Source organism: Manis pentadactyla, chromosome 5 (genome assembly GCF_030020395.1).
Source record: "Manis pentadactyla isolate mManPen7 chromosome 5, mManPen7.hap1, whole genome shotgun sequence".
Taxonomy (NCBI): domain Eukaryota; kingdom Metazoa; phylum Chordata; class Mammalia; order Pholidota; family Manidae; genus Manis; species Manis pentadactyla.
The window spans coordinates 173,515,755-173,532,800 of NC_080023.1; the positions used below are offsets into that span (position 1 = coordinate 173,515,755).

General features: G+C 58.5%; 1 protein-coding gene across 3 annotated transcripts in view; it reads right to left on the reverse strand.

Moving 5' to 3' along the window:
* The window catches only part of PMEPA1 (prostate transmembrane protein, androgen induced 1), a 54,609-nt gene that overhangs the window by 4,390 nt on the left and 33,173 nt on the right, over positions 1 to 17,046 (reverse strand). The window contains exons 2-4 of one of the 3 annotated variants that reach the window (XM_036901889.2): positions 7,649 to 7,748; positions 6,492 to 6,646; positions 106 to 159 (exon numbers count right to left, since the gene is read on the reverse strand). In XM_036901889.2, coding sequence (XP_036757784.1) covers positions 106 to 159; positions 6,492 to 6,646; positions 7,649 to 7,748 — 309 coding nt within the window. Of the gene's footprint in view, positions 1 to 105; positions 160 to 6,491; positions 6,647 to 6,762; positions 7,559 to 7,648; positions 7,749 to 17,046 lie in introns of those variants that run through there. The other 2 variants (XM_036901891.2, XM_036901890.2) reach the window with 2 other exon arrangements.

The following is a 17,046-nucleotide window of genomic DNA, read 5'->3' on the forward strand; positions in this document are numbered from 1 at the left end:
GAAGGGGACCGGCTGGGCAGGTGCCATCAGTGTCCATTGCAACAGCTTTTGGGGACAGGAGGGGGGGGTAGAAGGCGGGAGAAGGGAGGCGGCACTGGGTCTCACCTCTGGGACTCCGTTCCCTGACACGGTGCTCTCTGACGGCCAGAGGCATCCTTCCTGTGTGGGGGAGAGGAGGCACGGTCAGTGAGATGGGCAGAGGTGGAGGGCAAAGGGTCAGCCAGCTTGGACCCCAAGATCTTCCTTTCATAATTAGATCTGGTACCCACGCACCACCCTTCACCCCTGTCCCCCTCCAGCTCCCGGGGCCCTGGCCTCTCCTCAGAGGTGATGATTTCTAGGCTCCCTCTGCCAACTCCCAGAAATGCATCCTCCACCCCCATGCTTTCCAAAACACAGATCTGATTCGTGGGTCCCTCCTCACAACCCTCCAGCACCTCCCCTGGACCTTAGGATAAATCCAAATTACCTGGTGAACTGGCTGCTAAGGAAGCCCTCTGGGCTGTGACCACCACTTGCTTGCAGAGGGACCCTGGGCAAGTTCCTTAACTTCCAGAACTTAGGGTGTGGCTCATGCCAACTACTGGAGTGCATGTGGCCCTCAGTGAGTACCTGCAGTGCTGGGAGCCACACTGACATGCTGCCTAGTACATCACAGCATGTGGCTGCCCCGCTGCATGGCCGGCCCCTTCTCCATGACCCACTGCAGTGTCCCCTGAAGATTTTCTCTGACACCATCTCTAAGGGCCTTTCCCAGGAGCAATCGTGCCACCTGCTAATTTCCTCTGCAGCCTCTCCATACCCGTAATCATGTTGGCTACATATTTAACTCTTTACAGTCTGTCTCTCCCTCTATATAACCGTGAGTGCAGTTTTTGGATGAAATACAGGAGAGTTAATGAACAAAATGCCTCGTATAGCTGCTCTACCACAAAGCAGTGACTGGCTCAGTCACAGGTGGAATGCGGCCCCACTTCTGCGCCGAGCACGTAGTTGCCACCTCATGAAGCTCATGCCCTCTGCTCTGGGTAGGGGCCTGTGGCTCCGCAGGAATCCAGGTGGCTGGTGCCGGACTCGTTTGCCCGGGATGGCTGTGGGGGATGACCGGCCGCTGCACAGCTCGTACAAGTTTAAGTAACACTGTGCACTTCCTCACCCCTTGTGTCACCTGTGGGCAGCGCCTGCCCTACCCAGGCCACCCCGACCACCCCAGACCCGGCTGCCGGATGGAGCGTGGGGAGAGCCCACCTTGCAGGAAGGCCAACAGGACAGGGAACAGCTACAAAAACCAGGGCCCTTGGTTCTCGCCAAGCTGGAAGGATGATCTACACCTCGTGGGGTAGAGACCTAAGGGTAAGGGAAGGGCCGCATGCCAGGATCAGCGTGTCTGAGGGGCAAACCTGGATGCTGCTGGCATGTGGTGGCAGCCCTGGGCCTGGAGGAGGGATGAGAGGTAACTGATTGCATGATGAACTGTACGTATTCAAGATAAACAATTTGGATAGGTTTTAGCATATGTACACACCAGGAACCCATCACCACGATCAAGATAACATATTCATCACCCTCAAAGTTTCCTTGGGTGTACGTTTTCTTGAGGGTTCCCAGGTAAGATGATTCTCACCTGCAGTCGGGGTGCGGGGTGGGGGGAATTTGCCCAGAGGACTGCAATGGCCGGTATGGCCACCAGGGGGTTCTGTGGCTCTCAAAACTGTCCCAACGGGAACACCATATACCTATAGACTCTTTGGGGGTCTACTGTGTTCCCAGGCATGGCCATGCAGCGAGCAGGCTCACACCATTGCTGTTAACATGGTCATCATGGCCATTCAATTAACGATACCAGTAATGTATCCGCCGCGGCCTGGGGGCGAGGCGCTGCGCTAAGCACTCCTTGCAGCACTAGCCCAGTCCTCCCAATGAGCCCACAAAGGCAGGCTGGGGCCAGTGAGCAGGGCCAGGCGGTAGGAGGCAGTGCTGGGAGCCAAGCCTTCACCTGCCTGCCTCGAGACCCACCGTCTCAGGCTGGTCCCGGCAGGCTCTCTGACACCCAGTTGGGCCCCAGCACACCCCGTGTGAGTCAGGAGGCAGGTGGGGGCACCCACCTGCTCTCTGGAAGGGTCAGGAGCCGTGGTCCGGGAGGCGGGGTGGGGATGCAAGCAGCGAAGGCCAGCCTGGATGAGATGGGATTCCATCCAGGTGCTGCCTGGAGCCCTCCTGTGAGGCCCTCTGTCCCAGACCCTGCATGATGTGGTCCCAATAGCCTCTTCCCACCACTGCTCCCCCACCTCTCACCCCTGTCCTAGCACCAGGGTTCTCCACTTGGTTATATAGTGGCACCATCCAGGGAGCTTAAGCAAACACCAATCAATGCCCAGGGGGACCCCACTGTAGACTCCAGAGCCACCCACCAAACTTATCACCTGACCACTTCCAGTATGTGCGCCCGGAGGTCACCTCCTCTGGGAAGCCTTCCAGGAACCACCCACCGGGGCCTGCTCCCCGGTCTCCCACAGCATCTCAGCTCCTATCTCAGCCTGGCCCACTGTACCTGAGTAGGTGCCTCCTGCCCACAGAACCTGTGTCTTCCTCACCTTACTCCCTAACTCAGTGAAGGGCCCTCACATCATTCCTGACGCCCCTCCCTACCCCTGCCCCATCTGCCCACCTGAGCACCTGGACTCTGCCCCCAACAGACAGCCCAAGGCCACCCCCCTCTGCACCCGACCTTAGCCCAGGCACTGAGCTGTCTGCCTGCTGGGCGGCGAAGGCCACCTGCACCAGGGGGTTGGCGGGGCTGTGGGTTCTCAGGAGACCCCAGGGATCTCCTGCCCCTGCTCAAGCTCCCCGCCCCCCAGGTGGTCCTCCCTCCTTCCTCTCACACGGACACCCACCCCACCGCGCCTCACGTACACCCCCGGGGGCCCGCCGGGTCCTCAGCAGCTCCGACTTGGTACCAAGCCCCACTTCCCGGCAGCCTTCCGCAGCCCATTCATACAGCCACTGACTTTCCCTCGATGGGTTTTCCTACCTGTGTGAGGGCTGACAGCACCACCACGCACCACGCAGCCAGGTTTCACTCGCCAGCTGCCAGCCTGGGGCCCACCCCTCCTGGAGCCCAGGGACACGCACGCTCATCACCCGGCCTCCTGAGCTGGGCCCCCGGCCTCTTTCCCAATCAACCCGACCTGCCCCTCTCGTCTCCAGGTGGGTGTGCTGTCTCCTGAGGGCTCCCTTGGCCCTCCCTGCCCACTGGCCCCTCTCAGCCTGTAACTGCCTGTCTACACTGACTTGTCCCCCTCTCCCTGGGGCAGCGGCGGCTCCTCTGTGTCCCTGGGCCCAGCGTCAGGCGGGGTGCATGCAGGTGCTCCTCAAGTGTGTGAGCTGCTGTAGGCCCCACGCAAGCCGTCTCCGTGCCTCTGAACAAGGATGGAAGCAGGTCCCAGTGGGACCTGACAGGGGCTTCGGAGTCGCAGGGGGCCCTTCCCAGTCCTGGGGCTTCCCACAGTCCGTCAGTCACTCCCCAGCCTCAAACGGGATCTGGCTGGCGGGGAGCTCTCCGCACACGCAGCAGCTGAGGCCTCCCAGCCCATCCCCCTGGGTCTCTGGACTCGCTTTCTCCACCCACCTGCCCCCTCCCTACACTGCCACCTGGCTGCACCTCTGGCTCCCCTCGCCCCTCCTCTCCCCAACACCCAAACTCCTCCTCTTTCCAAATGCTTCCTGGAGGTGGGCTCATCCCACCTGGCCGTGGCTTCCCCACTTAGACCACGGGTCCACCAATTATTTCTGTAAAGGGCAAGAGAGTATTTTCTGCTCTGTGGCCTAGGCGGTCTGTCACACCACCAACACTGCTGCAGGGCAAACCAGCAAAAGGTCTTCATGGGAATGGGCATCACTATGTGCCAATAAAACTTTATTTACAAGAACAGGCAGCTGGCCCCAGGTCTATGCCTTGATGACTCCCGACCTCCCTTCACCTCCAGACTTGGAGCCCCATGCCTGCTCCGTGAGGCCAGAACGGAACCCTGGACTCGTCTCTGGACTCCCCAGCAATACTCCTGCCCACCTTGGGGAGCAGGCTTGCACTCGCCAAGCTTGGCAAGCCAAACACGGGGTACTCATAAATGTTTGCTGAAAGAGTGAAACAGCAGGATGCTGGTTAGGACTCAGCCTGCCACAAGGGGCCCTGGGGAGCTCCCGGAGGCCGCAGCACCGGACACAGGCCTTTGGCCCCCTCTCCTGGCCTGGCTTCCATCTGGCCTCCTGCTTGTGGGGAGCAGGAGACCCTTGCCACGGCTAATCTGGGGACAAAAAGGATGAAGGGTCACCTTATCCAAAGCCCTGGCTGAGCCTCTGAATCCAAAGGAGGAGAGAGACCGCCAGAGGGTCCTCCTGAAAAGGGCTGGGGCAGGAGAGCCGTGCCAGGGGTGGGCCCAGCCCCAGGGGATGGCAGCTGGGTCTGGCCTCTCCGGGGGTTTATGGGGCCCTGAGACGCCTCAGACACGCCCTGTCTGGCAGGGAGTCCCCAGGGGAGCCACTGCACTTATCAGGCCTAAGGAGGCTCAGTGTTTACCCAGCCAGGTAGCACTGGGGACCCGGGCAGGTGGCTGGCTGCCTGGGGGTGGGGCTTTCTTTTAGCCTCAAGCGTCCAGGAGTCAGGGCCGCATACTCACCTCCCTCTGGGCACTGAGTCCCAGGTGCTGCCCGTGGGACTGTCTGCCACTTCCTGGTAACCAGGAGCCTTCACACCAGAGTCTGCCATTTCACAGCACTCGGCTACCGTCACCCTCCCCGTGACCATGCAGGCAGGCAAGAGAAAGGCTAGCCTCACCCATTCTACAGATGTACCCACAGGGGCAGGGCAGGGCCGAGGGGACCCACCCAGAGCCCTCGCTTGCCCCAGCGTTCGAGGGGGAACAGAGCCGGCCGGGGCTCCTTCCACTACCACTCAAATGCTGTGTGGCCAGAGGTGCCCACCTTTCTGAGCCCCAGTCGTTCCTCCATAAAATGGGGTTCCTGGGCTGCTGCAAGGCCAGGGGGTGGGGACCGCCAAGCACAGATGTGGCACACGTGTACATACTGTCACGCAGGTAACCACACTGGCAAATAAACACACAGGCGAGCCAGGCAGCCGAGGCCGCAATTCCTTCAGAGCAGCAGAGCCTGCCGAGTGCCTCCGGACGCACACTGGGCCTCGGTTTGGGGCCCCCAGGGTGCCCATTAGAGGGCCCTGAGAGGATGCTCCTTGCCCTGGCAACCCGGTGACATGCCGAGGCAGCAACCTGATGCAAGTGAGACGCCTGAACCTGTGGGGGACAGGCCCACAGACTCTGGGCGCCGCTGCCAAGCACAGGCGCCCCCCAAGAACTGGAAGGCCAGGCCCAGAACCACCTCCTTGTTCTGTCACTGTCCTCCTGGGATCCCCCAAACAATGGGCTCAAAGACGTGTGCCTCCCACAAGCTACCTTCTCGCTCTAATTCCCAGCCTGCCCATCAGACAGCCGCTTCTGTTCCAGGCTGTTAATTACAGGCACAGAGATGGAAACCGTTTGGGGGATGAACTCTGCACCTCCCTTGGGTATACCCAGCTGCAGGGCAGAGCTCAGCCCCAAGGGCACAGGTGACCGAGGGGACCTGTGTGCTCAAAGCTGAGGGCAGCCAAGTTCCCACCCAACCTGCTCCAATTTGGGGGTGTCTTAAGGGAATATTCCTAGCGCTTCCAGAATGCCTGATGGTGCTCACAATTCCAGTAACACATCAAAATGCAGTGGGACCCCTCTGCAAGGACCCCTCCAGCCCAGTGTCTGTCCTTCTCATCCTACACACAGCCTGACGCTCAGTAACAGCCCTGCAGAGAACTCCTGTCTGTCCAGAGCCAGCCAGCAGGCAGTAACCATGTGGGATTTACCACAGCCATTTCCCCCAATGCCTGGGAGGGTTCTGGGCACACAGAGGGTGCTTGGAGGTATCTGGCCAATGGATGGACAGACACATGGATGGATGAGTAAACGAAGTGCATGCAGAGTCCTGGCCAGAAATGCATGGGCCTGCGCTCTGTGCTACGCCTTGAATCCTCTGGGTGGTGGCGCGACCAGTAGCAACCTTTTCACAATGAATGGGTCTGACGCCTCGTTTCACAAATCAGGGACTGGTCCAAGCACACATGGCTAGGAGCGCTGCAGCTGCGATTAGGCCCTAGGAAGGGTCTTTTCCTGGGTGACCTGTTGCCTCCGAGCCCTGAAAGGTCTGTGGCCCAGGGGATTTCTCAGGGGAAGGGCCGCCTCCTTTTTGTCTGGGTCTCCGTTGTGTCTCTGCCTGCACCAGAAACGCCCTCCTCCATGGCCGGCCCCACCACCGCCCGGGGCTGCTGGCTGCCTCCTTGGTCCAGTCTCATTCCTCCAGCTGGGACAGCCCACCCGGGGCACCATGGGCGCCTCTACAAGGGGTGGCCCCTGCCATGGGGGTGGACGGGAGGGCAGGGCACTTACTGAGGACAGGGCATCTTCTCTTCTCCTTCCCTGGCTGTGCCGGCCGATGAAGGAGCGCGCGGACAGCTTGTAGTGGCTCAGCAGGCACGTGATCACCACCACCATCACCATCACCACCACCACGATGATGGTGATCTCAACGAACTCCAGCTCCGCTGTAAGACCAAGGGGGCCCGTGAGTCTCGGGGAGCGGGAACAGGCCGGGCGCCCCACCCTTCACACGCTCCAGCACGGACGCAGATAACACGCCAACACAGACACACACACATACCCACACACCCGTTTGCACCCGCACACACGCCAGCCTGGACCAGACAGGAGGGAGCGAGGACCCCCGTCTCGTGAGGAGGCCTCAGGAAAACCATTCTGGTGGCTGCAGATGCTGCAATTCGTGTGTCTTTCTTTGGGTTTTGTTTTGTTTTTCCCCTAGAAGGCGGAAAAACCCTCAAGTGCTGGAAAAGGAAGGAGGCTATTTTGGTCCTGCCAGAGCGGGGCGGTTTCTGCTGACTCAAGCGGGTCTGGTCGCTGCGGCCCTGCAGCTGGCTGTGGTCGGTGCTAGCAGAGCCCCCAGCAGCAGGCGAGCTGCCAGTGCTGGTCCCGCAGGGACCCGGGTGGTGACAGGGCAGATGGGGCACCAGTCAGCAGTGCCGGCACAAAGCCCCACCAGCCTCAGCCAGCCCAAGGCTGCCCACCGGCCACACAGCCGGCCAGGTGCACACGGGAATGTGCCTTCCCCGACGGGAGGGTGGGCGGGAATAGGCCCCAGGCCGCCGCTGCTAACAGGCGACCGGTCAAGGGCTCCCCGGGGCACACGTGCAAGCTCAGGGCCACCGAGCGCTCTTCCTCCCCCGCAAGACCACCAGACGAAGCCGGCAGAGCAGGGGCTGCGGCCGTGTCCAGGGCTCTGGCCACTGCCAGTGGGCCTGCCAAACTCCTCACCCTGTGAGGACAGCCCCTCCTGCCACCAGCCTCAGCTTCCCTGCAGCTTCCAGGGGGGAAGCAACGCATCCCGGGTGGGAACGGCTCTGTTCAGGACACAACAGAAGATTCTGCAGACAGGAGAAGCTGTGGCCACCGCTCCCCCCCACCCCCCAGCTTCTCCTGGGAACCCACCTTCTCCTGCCACACTGTACATTTCCCCAACTGCCAATGTTTACCTGCCACCTGTAGGTCAGGTGGGTCTGCTCCCCCACAGGGGATATGTGGCATCGTCTTGGGGACATGAGTGGCTGACACAACGGGAGGTGCTCCCAGCATCTAGTGGGTGGGGGCCAGGAGTGTCACTCAGCATCTTACAGTGCCCAGGACGCCCCGAGACTGAGAATGACGCGGTCCACAGCGCCGGGGGAAGACGATCCGCGGACAGGGCTGAGCCGGGGCAGCCACTTTTATCACCTCTTCTCACAGGTGAGGACACCGAGATCCAGAGGCAAACGTGGACTCCTGTAGCTCTGGGGCCCAGCAGGCACTCAGGGGCAGCTGCTCCCACTCCAGCGCCCGCTGGACGTCCTCCTCTGTGTGTAGGAATCCAGCCTGGAGCCTGGGCCTTGTCTCTGGCCCCGGGTGGAACTGCATCCCCCCCGGCCCTGGAGAGGCCAGCAGGGAGGATAACTTAGCCAGGGCCTTTGGTGAGATTTCCTGGGCCCGGAGAAGTCTGGGGCCCTGCTGGGCAAAGGCCAGGCCTAGGGGCCTCGGGCCCAGGGACTATGGCCACACCTCCTGCCTTCCCAGACAGGCTGGCCCAGGACCTGGGCAGTGGGGTCTGATTCTGAAGGGCCCAGAACTTGTTTGCTAGGGCCTGGGATAAAGCCATCCACTCAGAGGACACACAGGCCTGCTTTGTGCAATACCCATGCCCTCCCTCCCCAGAGAAGCCTGCAATTCCCCTCCCCAGCCCTGTGCACTCTTCACCCCAGCCAGGACCACGTCAGTGGGCACTTCTCTGCCCCCTCCCCTTGCTGTCTCCAGGGGCCCTGCCCACGCCGCCGGGCCTGGAGGAAGGAGGGTGGTTCGGCTGGCTGCCTGTCCCTGTCCCCAGCCACGGCAGCCTGCAGGCCTCGGCTAGACCACTGCCCTCCTGGTGTTGTCTGGGGCCCAGAGGGCAGCAGCTAGACAGGGACTGAGGTAACAGGGCTGCTGAGGGCCAAAAGGGGTCAAGAGATGAGGCCCCAGCAGCCAATACTCCACGGGGCAGGGCTGAAAGCCCAGAAGGTCTGATTTCTGGGGGCAGTGTTCAGAGGGTGAGAACTGCCCTCAGAAATGAGCACAGGGCCCCTGAGAGCACCCATGTGCCCACTCTGGCCCCCGACCCGGACCACAAGCCCATGAAGGCCCGCACCCAGACACTCCACACGGGGAGGGAGGGTAAGCTTTCAGTAAAAGAAACCAGTTGATTTCTGGGCTGTATTCTGGACAGAGGCCTGGCTGGGGTGCAGGCCCAGAGTAGGAGGGGGACTCCTGTGTGGGCACAGAAGCTCCAGTGTGATCCTTGGCCGGCTCTGCGTGACCCTGGGCTCCACCTTGGAGCCCATGCCCACTTCCCCATGCCCTGCACAGCTGTGTGTGGTGATAGGCTCGGCACTTGGGCAATGCTCCCTCAAGGTGACTGGTCAATGGGGGGGCTCCCCAGCACCCCAGCTACAGCAAAACAAGGGCGCATCCAGTCCCCAGCCCCACTCAAAGGGACAGAGCCGCGGCAGCCACCCTCTTTACACCAGCTCGTGCGGGCTGCTCAGCCCCCAGCCCCACCTGGGCCTGGCCACCTGCCTGACCCCATCTGCTGGCCCCTTGGGCAGCTTGGGCCTCACCCCACTCCCACGGCGGGCAGTGCGAATCGAGCATGAGCTCGATCCCCCCAGGTCCACACTCAGCTCTAGACAGGCTCTGCCAGGTGAAACCCCGCAGGCCAAACAGGACAGCGCCCGCGGCAGGCCGGCCTGCACTGCCACCTCTCCCCATCTCTCCAGAAACCAGAAACATCTATGAAGTTGCTGGGGCCCTTCCTGCCTATGACACATTCAAGAGGTTAAAAGCACTAGGCAGGTCAGAGACTGCAGGACCCTGGCTTTAGGGATTCTGGCCAAGAGGTGGAACCACGCCAATCCTGCCTCAGTTTCCCCAATCTGACAGGCATCCCCTTTATCTGCAGAGATCAAACGTCCAGCATAGGTGACAGGTCCTACCACTGCCCCCCCCACTCTACTCTCAAGTCTCATGTGACCACAGGACTCAGCCAAAGCCAGGCCACAGACAAAGGGGGATGAAGCAAGAGGCGGCAGGCGGGCAGCACCCCAACCCAAAATCTGTACTCACGCAACTACTCAAGGTAACTACTGTTAGGGTTCCAGCAGTTATGGCATAAGCACTGCCCTGAGCTATGGGCCTGGCCCTCTGCTCCAGTCTGAGGTGGGTGCCATCGCTATTGCCACTTTGCAGGTGAGCAAACTGAGGCACAGGGGGAAGCTGCCCTGGATGGAGCACCTGGGAAGAGCAAGGCTGGGTACTGTACCCAGAGCCTCCCCACGGGCTTGCTCTCCTGCTAAACTCCCCCAGTTTTCCCCAAGTGTGTGCTAGGTTCCCCTCCCCATGTGGGAGCACCTGTGAGGATGCCTGCTAGAGCTCAGGACAGGGCAGGAAACAGCAGCCGCTCCACTGTCACCATTCCCCCAACACCCGCCTCCAGGCTGATGCCCTGGGAACGCTGAGGTTCGCCCAGCCGTCTCCTCGGCCCGGTGTGCTCTACTGGCCTCCGGGTGGGGGGCTGAGGCAAGGTCAGCCCAAAAAGTGCACTGAGGGTGGCAACTGGACCCCAAGCACCAGGGACTTACAGCCACGTGTCCCTGCTCCAAGGACCTGGCTCTAAGAACAGGGGCCTTTGGGAAAAAGCACCCCATTTGCTCACTTTGTTGGGGGAGTCAGGTCTGCGCAGAACTGGGGAGGGAGGAGCAGCTTGCCCTTTTTCTTTGTAATTTCCCCCTTGGGGTGCGGGATGGATGTACGGGGGTGGCCGAGTTCATTTGCACATGCAAAGTAAGGTCGCTCTAATTTAATTTAGCATCCTCGTTCCTGGTGAATAATTTCAAACTAACAGGCTCGTCCAGCTCGTCGGAGTGGCCTGGCTCCCCCTTCTGCCTTCTCCTCCAAGGACAGACACAGTCACTTGGAGAAGTGTGCAAGCACATCTCTGGTCCCTGCCTGTCTGGTATGAGTGAGGAAGGCTGTGCACGCACACCCCGCCGAATGCCAGGCACGGCACAGCCAGAACCCTATGGGTATCGCCTGGCTGGGTCCTCAGAGTCACTCTGAGGAGGAGATACTAACGTGACACCCCCAACCTTCCAGGTGAGGAAACGGAGGCTAAGAGGTGAGGACACTGTGGAGCGCCCCTCAGCCCAGCGCCCAGACCCCAGTTCAGCTTTGAAAAGCCACTTTGGCTGACTGCCCCGCACCCCAGGCCGGATCAGGCCTGCCCGGGGCATCACCCACCACACGGTCCACGAAGCCAGTAATGTGGCCGGAGGTACCCACCTCACTGCAAGCACGGAGGAAAATCACCAGAGGGTCAGCAAGGACCTCGTGCCAGGCACTTGGGGGAGCACAGCGCACCTCCCAGGGCACCGCATACGGACACTAACAGCTCCACCTCCTCCACGGCTACCTGAGGACCCCGCGCCTCACCGCGCCAGGACCGCCCCTCAATGCCGGAACAGCCCAGACATGCCGCGCCACGGTGAGCAGTCAGCACAGACCTGACTCCACGGCCACACCGTGCTCCTCCCCTCCTCCTGCGGTGGGGCCCCGGGACACTCTCAACACATGGTTTTAAAAATAAAATTAAAATTAAATTGTGGCTTGAAAAGGAATTCAGCTGTATGAAAAGTTATCAAATGCTCAACGAGCTTTGTAACAGATAGGGAAAGAATATACAGGATTACACTGTGACGTGGGAATATTACCCCATTAAATACGACCTGGCAGGTTCAATTCTGTATGAAATCTGTGGCTTCCACCGGGGACCACACTGCAGGGATTGCGAAGCCACTGTGGTTCAGAGCCGGTGTTCCGGATGGAGTCAAAGTTGCAACTCTTTTGCATCCAAGTGTGTGTCCCCATGTTCTTGGGGACGGAGCCTCGGTTCAGACCCCAGCTGAGCCACCTGCCAGCTGTAAATGGGGAGAAGGCTGGTGTAGGATTCGCTGACATGTTCAAAGAATATGCCTCGTCCCTACAGGTATTGTAAGTGGGTGCAATTTGGTTAATAACCGGAGTAGCAGTTGGGGGCTGGAGCTCATTTTTCTTCCTCAGCTGGAGAGCTGGGCTAGAGTCCACCTGGCTCCTGCCAGACCACAGGAGGTTCCAGACCAGACGACCCCGCCACCGCCCGCCCTCTTGTGTCTGCACCCGGTGGAGGGGCGGCCGGCATGCTTCCTGGTTAACAAGCAGCCGTGCAGGCGGCCCTGTCTGGCCTCCCGGCCGCGCACTGAGGAATTAGGAATTGACGCTGTCTGAAATTTATGAAAATCTAATCTTGTTAGGTCTGCCTGGATGAGACCCGCTGGGGGCGGGCCTCATTGTCATTCCATGGAGCCCAGCCTGCCCGGGGTTCCAGCCACTTCATTTACTGCCCCTCCTCCCCTGCCCACCCCACTGTATTTGCCCCCGACTAGAATTTCAAATAAAATTGAACCAGACGTCAAAGGATTAACTTTCTGATCGCTCCTGGTGCCATTTCAAACAACCCTGACGGCACACGTTTCTTAGAGTAAGACCATTTATAGGTAAAAAAAAAAAAAGTGGATCTGTCTCTTCCTTGAGGTTTGAGAGGCGGGCAGCAAATCTAGGCCAGTTCTCTCATCTTTAAAAACAGCCCGCACCGCTTACCAGGTCCGTACTCCACACCAAGCCTGCCTCTGGGCACCTGGCACCTATCACATGAGCAGAGCCCTGAGATTCAGTCCAGTGTTGAGATGTGTCATCAAGGAAACAGCATATGCTGGCAATTGAGGGAGTGGGTACTGGGGTGGGGGTGGGGGTGCTCCCTGTGCTGCTGCTCAACATAAAATCTGAGGGTACAGATTAAGAATATATGAGGTTTGCCCCTAGGATCCTGGGTTCAAATCAGAGCTTTGCCACTTACTGTGACCTTTTTCGTGTCCTTATCTGGGAAAGAAAACAGAGAGATAATCTTGTCCCCCTGCACATGCTTGTGGAAAGAACTACATGAGCCGATTGGGAGCCAATGTTTCCAGGTTTCTGGGACCCCTGTAATCTAGAACTCTAAGTCTTGGGCCATACCTGTCTTCTCTCCCCACAAAGTTCCAGCCCAGGGCGTCAAATCTACAGGGGCAGGCTGGAGAAGGCCCACCAAGGTGGACCCCCTTTGCCAGCACTGTGATTCATGGACAGTGTCAACCAGGAGCACCTCTGTGGAGTGAAATAATAATCCCTCAAAACTTTCAAGTGTGAGCCCTTGAGAGGAAACCAACTTCTGGGTGCTTATCTCCGCATGTACTTACCCTGAGGCTACCCTTTTCAATCACTCTGCTCTAATTGCATGTTCTGCAGGACCACAGCTCCACCTCAGGGCCCTTGCACCTGCTGATCTTTATGCCTGGCATGATCCCCCATATCCATGTGCTTGCTCCCTTCCTTAGCTTTCTGCGTGTCCCAGTGCCACATCCCTGAGCACCCAATCTGAAATAGTGCTGTGCCCCAAACCCCTATGCCTACTTCATTCCTGGTCACGTTAACCTGGAAGGCTATTTGTGGCCTGCTTCCTGTTCCCCAGAGGGACAGGGAGGTGGGTCAAGCGCCTCAGCCTGGGGTTGAGGGTAGTGGAGCCCAGCTATCAGGTGGCCTCTGAATGGCGCTGGGGAATGAGACACTGTGCAGGGAACTCCTTGGTGGGACGGGAGGGGTGCCTGGCCGCCCCTCCAGGTGACCCTGCTAAGAATCCCAAGGTGGTATCCAGGGGCCAGCGTTCCCTGGGCTTGCCTTCCCCTTGCCTGGATAAGGAAAATGCTGTGGCCAAACATGTAGTTTGCCCTGAGACAGTGGCTCAGTGGCTGTCATCATGGGCTGGACTGATGCCTCTCCGGAGGCAGGGGTCCTCTCCCCCGGCATGCCTGTGTTTTGCAAAAACAATACAGACAACACAGCCTGTCACAGAGGCAGTCCAGGCTGACACCTTTCCCTCTACCTAGAAGCGGCTTCCAGCCTCTCCTCACCTGGCTGACTCTCTCCCCCCATTCCTCCTTACCTCCCCAGGGGCATGTGCGCATGCACACACCTACTTCCCCCCTGCTGGGCTTCCAAGCCTCACCACTGACCTTCTTTGCTCCCAATCTCACACCATTGACCTTTTCGTCATCTGGCTCTCGTCTGGTGGAGCTCCTCCCGGATGGGCGCACAAGATCCCACTCTGGGCATGTAGCCCCCTGGCCAGAGCCGAACAGAGAAGGCTCTGCACTAGGCTGTCCCGGCGGAGATAGAAGCATCGGGAAGCCTGAAGGACCACGTGGCCAAGGTGCATTAATTAGACAAATACGGGGCCAGGTTAAAGGATTCTGAAGATAAATCATTAACTCCACATGTCCTGCTTTTGTGTGGGTCTCCTCTGAACTGGTGAGGTATCTGTCCTAGTTTTTGGGGGATCGCTCAGCTTAGGGGGTGAAACGCCTTCTTATGCCCCAGTGGCAGAAGTGTGTGGGGTCTCAGTCACTTTGGGGGGCTTTGCCCCATGTGTCCCGAGGTGGCCTGGGAGGGGGGCTGCAGCTTCGGCTAAGGTGAGCTCCGGGTCTGGGAGTACGTGTTGGAGAGGGAACGCGAGTAAGACCTCCAGGGAGAGCAAAGGGCCTGGATAATCATTTTAGAACCTCCTGATTAAACACATCTTCAGAAAGAAAAGACAAAGAGGTGCCTTTTATCTTTCTTGCTATTATCCAAATAGAAAGAACTAGTGGGACTTGTTTTTTCTATTGTCACCGACATCGAACATCTTTAAACCCCCACTGTCAACAAAGTACCAGTCACTGTTGAAGAGTTACCGGCGGAAGGGAGTGGACTGACAGCGAGGGGAGACCCACCCCATTGACGGACACTCCGGAGGTGCTGCGGGAAGCTACTGACCATAAATTAAATGGGTTTGGTTCACTGAGGTGAGCAAGGGTGGTGGGCGGGGGTGAGCGGGTCTGCCCCCGGTGGTAGTGCTGATGGCCACAATCTCCTAAGAGGGCATTTTGGCAACACCTACCCAAATCAGAGATGCACGCTATCTTTTAACCCAGCAATTTTAACTTCCAAGATCCTATCAGACAAAAATTCGCAGAAGGGCCTGAAAGCATATCCATATAAGGATATCACTGCAGGGCTTGTAAAAAAGTAACCGAGCATCTAAATTTAGAGACCATCTAAATCCCACTAAACAAACCCTGGTATGTCACATTATGGAATACATCACTACACAGGCCACTAGAGAGAGATGGAAATCTACAGTAGGGCTTCTCAACCTCAGCACTACCGGCATTTCGAGCTGGATCCTTCTCTGTTGGGGGGCTGTCTGTGCATCATGGATGCTTAGCAGCACCCCTGGCCCTTACCCACTAAATGCCAGGAGCATACATCCCCAAGCTGTAACCCTGGGGCCTCCAGACACTGACCAATGTCCAGTGTCCTTTGGGTAGGCAGAATCACCCCTGGCTGAGAACCACTCATCTTAAATCTGGCGATGGATGGATGTTTGCAATTACCGTTGAGCAGAAATAATGAAATACATAATACGGACCCTTTTTTTTTTAACAGGCCCATTTTTATGGCAAAAAAAAAGGTACAATCCAAATTGTTAACATGGCTACTTCTGGAGGAGGAAGACTATACTTTTTAGTTCTGCATTTCTATATTATTTCCCTTTTAGAACGAGCATTGATAATTTAAAAAATCTTAACATCCCAGAGAGACTCAGGTATGAGCCTGCTGTGTGGCCGACAATGCCACCCACACTTGCCCTCGCCACTCAGGAAACCAGCCCATGTTTCTCTCAATTACCAGTTTTCAAGAGGCTAGTGTTTCCCAACATGAGCTGGGATGGGAGCGCCAGGAGAGGGGGAGTGACTGGGGCTCCACTTCCAAGCCCCTCGGACAAAAAGGGCCGCTCTGAATCGGGTGCCACAACGCAGCCCTATTCAGTCACTTCTCGATGGCTCCTCAATCAATCTGCCGCGTGCTGGAGAGCCCGCGAGGGCGGCCGGGGCAGACGCTGTCTGGAGGGGCTCAGGGCTGACCCGGGGACCCCCTTCCTTTCAGGTTGGAGAGGGGCCCAGCTGTTCTGGGTCCACCCAGCACAGCGGCAGGGAGATGCCTGGAGGCCAAAGCCAGATGTCCAGAGATGCTGTCAAGGAGGGAGGGCCTAGACAGGCTGCCCACACCCTTGGGCTCCAGGAATTGAGTTCTATTCAGTAAACACTCAGAGCAGGGTAGTCTGATGGTGAGGAAGTTATTTCCTTTACTGTGCCTCAGTTTCCTCATCTGAAGAGCAGGGCACCTCTAGCACCCACCTCACACCCTGAAGATGGTGCAGGGTGAATGCATACATATTAAGTGCAATGACCAGCCCTGGTGTATACCTACGCAGGCAATAAACAAGAGCTGTCACTAACTAGGGCTAATGCTTAGCCCGCCCACCACCTGTGCTGGGCCCCTGGCCTCCTACCTTCGTTGCTAATTGCCTCCTGGTTGCCCGCCCGCACCCTGGCTGCCCCATGAGCAGAGTCTCCTCTTCCCTGAGGCTGCACTTTCGCTCAGGCCAGGCCACCTGCCTGGGATGGCCACTCTTCTGCTGCTCCCGATCCTTGGTGGCTTCTTCGCGCCCTGTTTCCGACTGCCCCACCCTCTGTGGTCACTTCCTTCTCGGGCAGTTGTAAGCTCTCCCCTATAACTGGTGGTTGATTTTTTAACTACCTCCCAGGACATCTGCCATGACTTCCAAGAAAATCTATGTGTCATGACGGGGCCTCTCCCTGGTCCGAGTCTAGGAGCCACTGCCGGTCTGACCACTCCATCAGAATGTGGTCCCCTTGTCCTGCAGTTTGCTCACAGCCAGCACAAGCCTGGCAAGTCGGAGCCTGTCTGCCCCGTCTTTTACTGGACTCCTCTTCATCCCTCAAAGCCCAGCCCTGGCCACCCCAGAGCAACTTCTACAACCCAATGTGGTGCCAAGCCAGGCTGTCACCACATGGGGCTCCCAGCTCCAAGGGAGTGTCCCCTTCAAAGGTCTCTCCTGTGTCTGGCCACTGAGGTGATCAAGTCGGTACATGGCCAGCCAAACGGTGAACAAGGAGCCTGGGACCTCTAGAGCAGTGCAGGGGCTCGAAGGGGAGACTGGGATGTGGACACATACCTCTCTGGGCTCATTTCCCCACCATCACACCCAATAGTCAAATGGTGCCTTGCTTGTGGAACTAATGTGAGAATTCCATGGAAAAATGGCTCTCCCAGGGCTTGGGCAAACACTGAGCCCTACAGGTGAGAGCAGCTATGGTGGACAGAACAACGCTCAGGG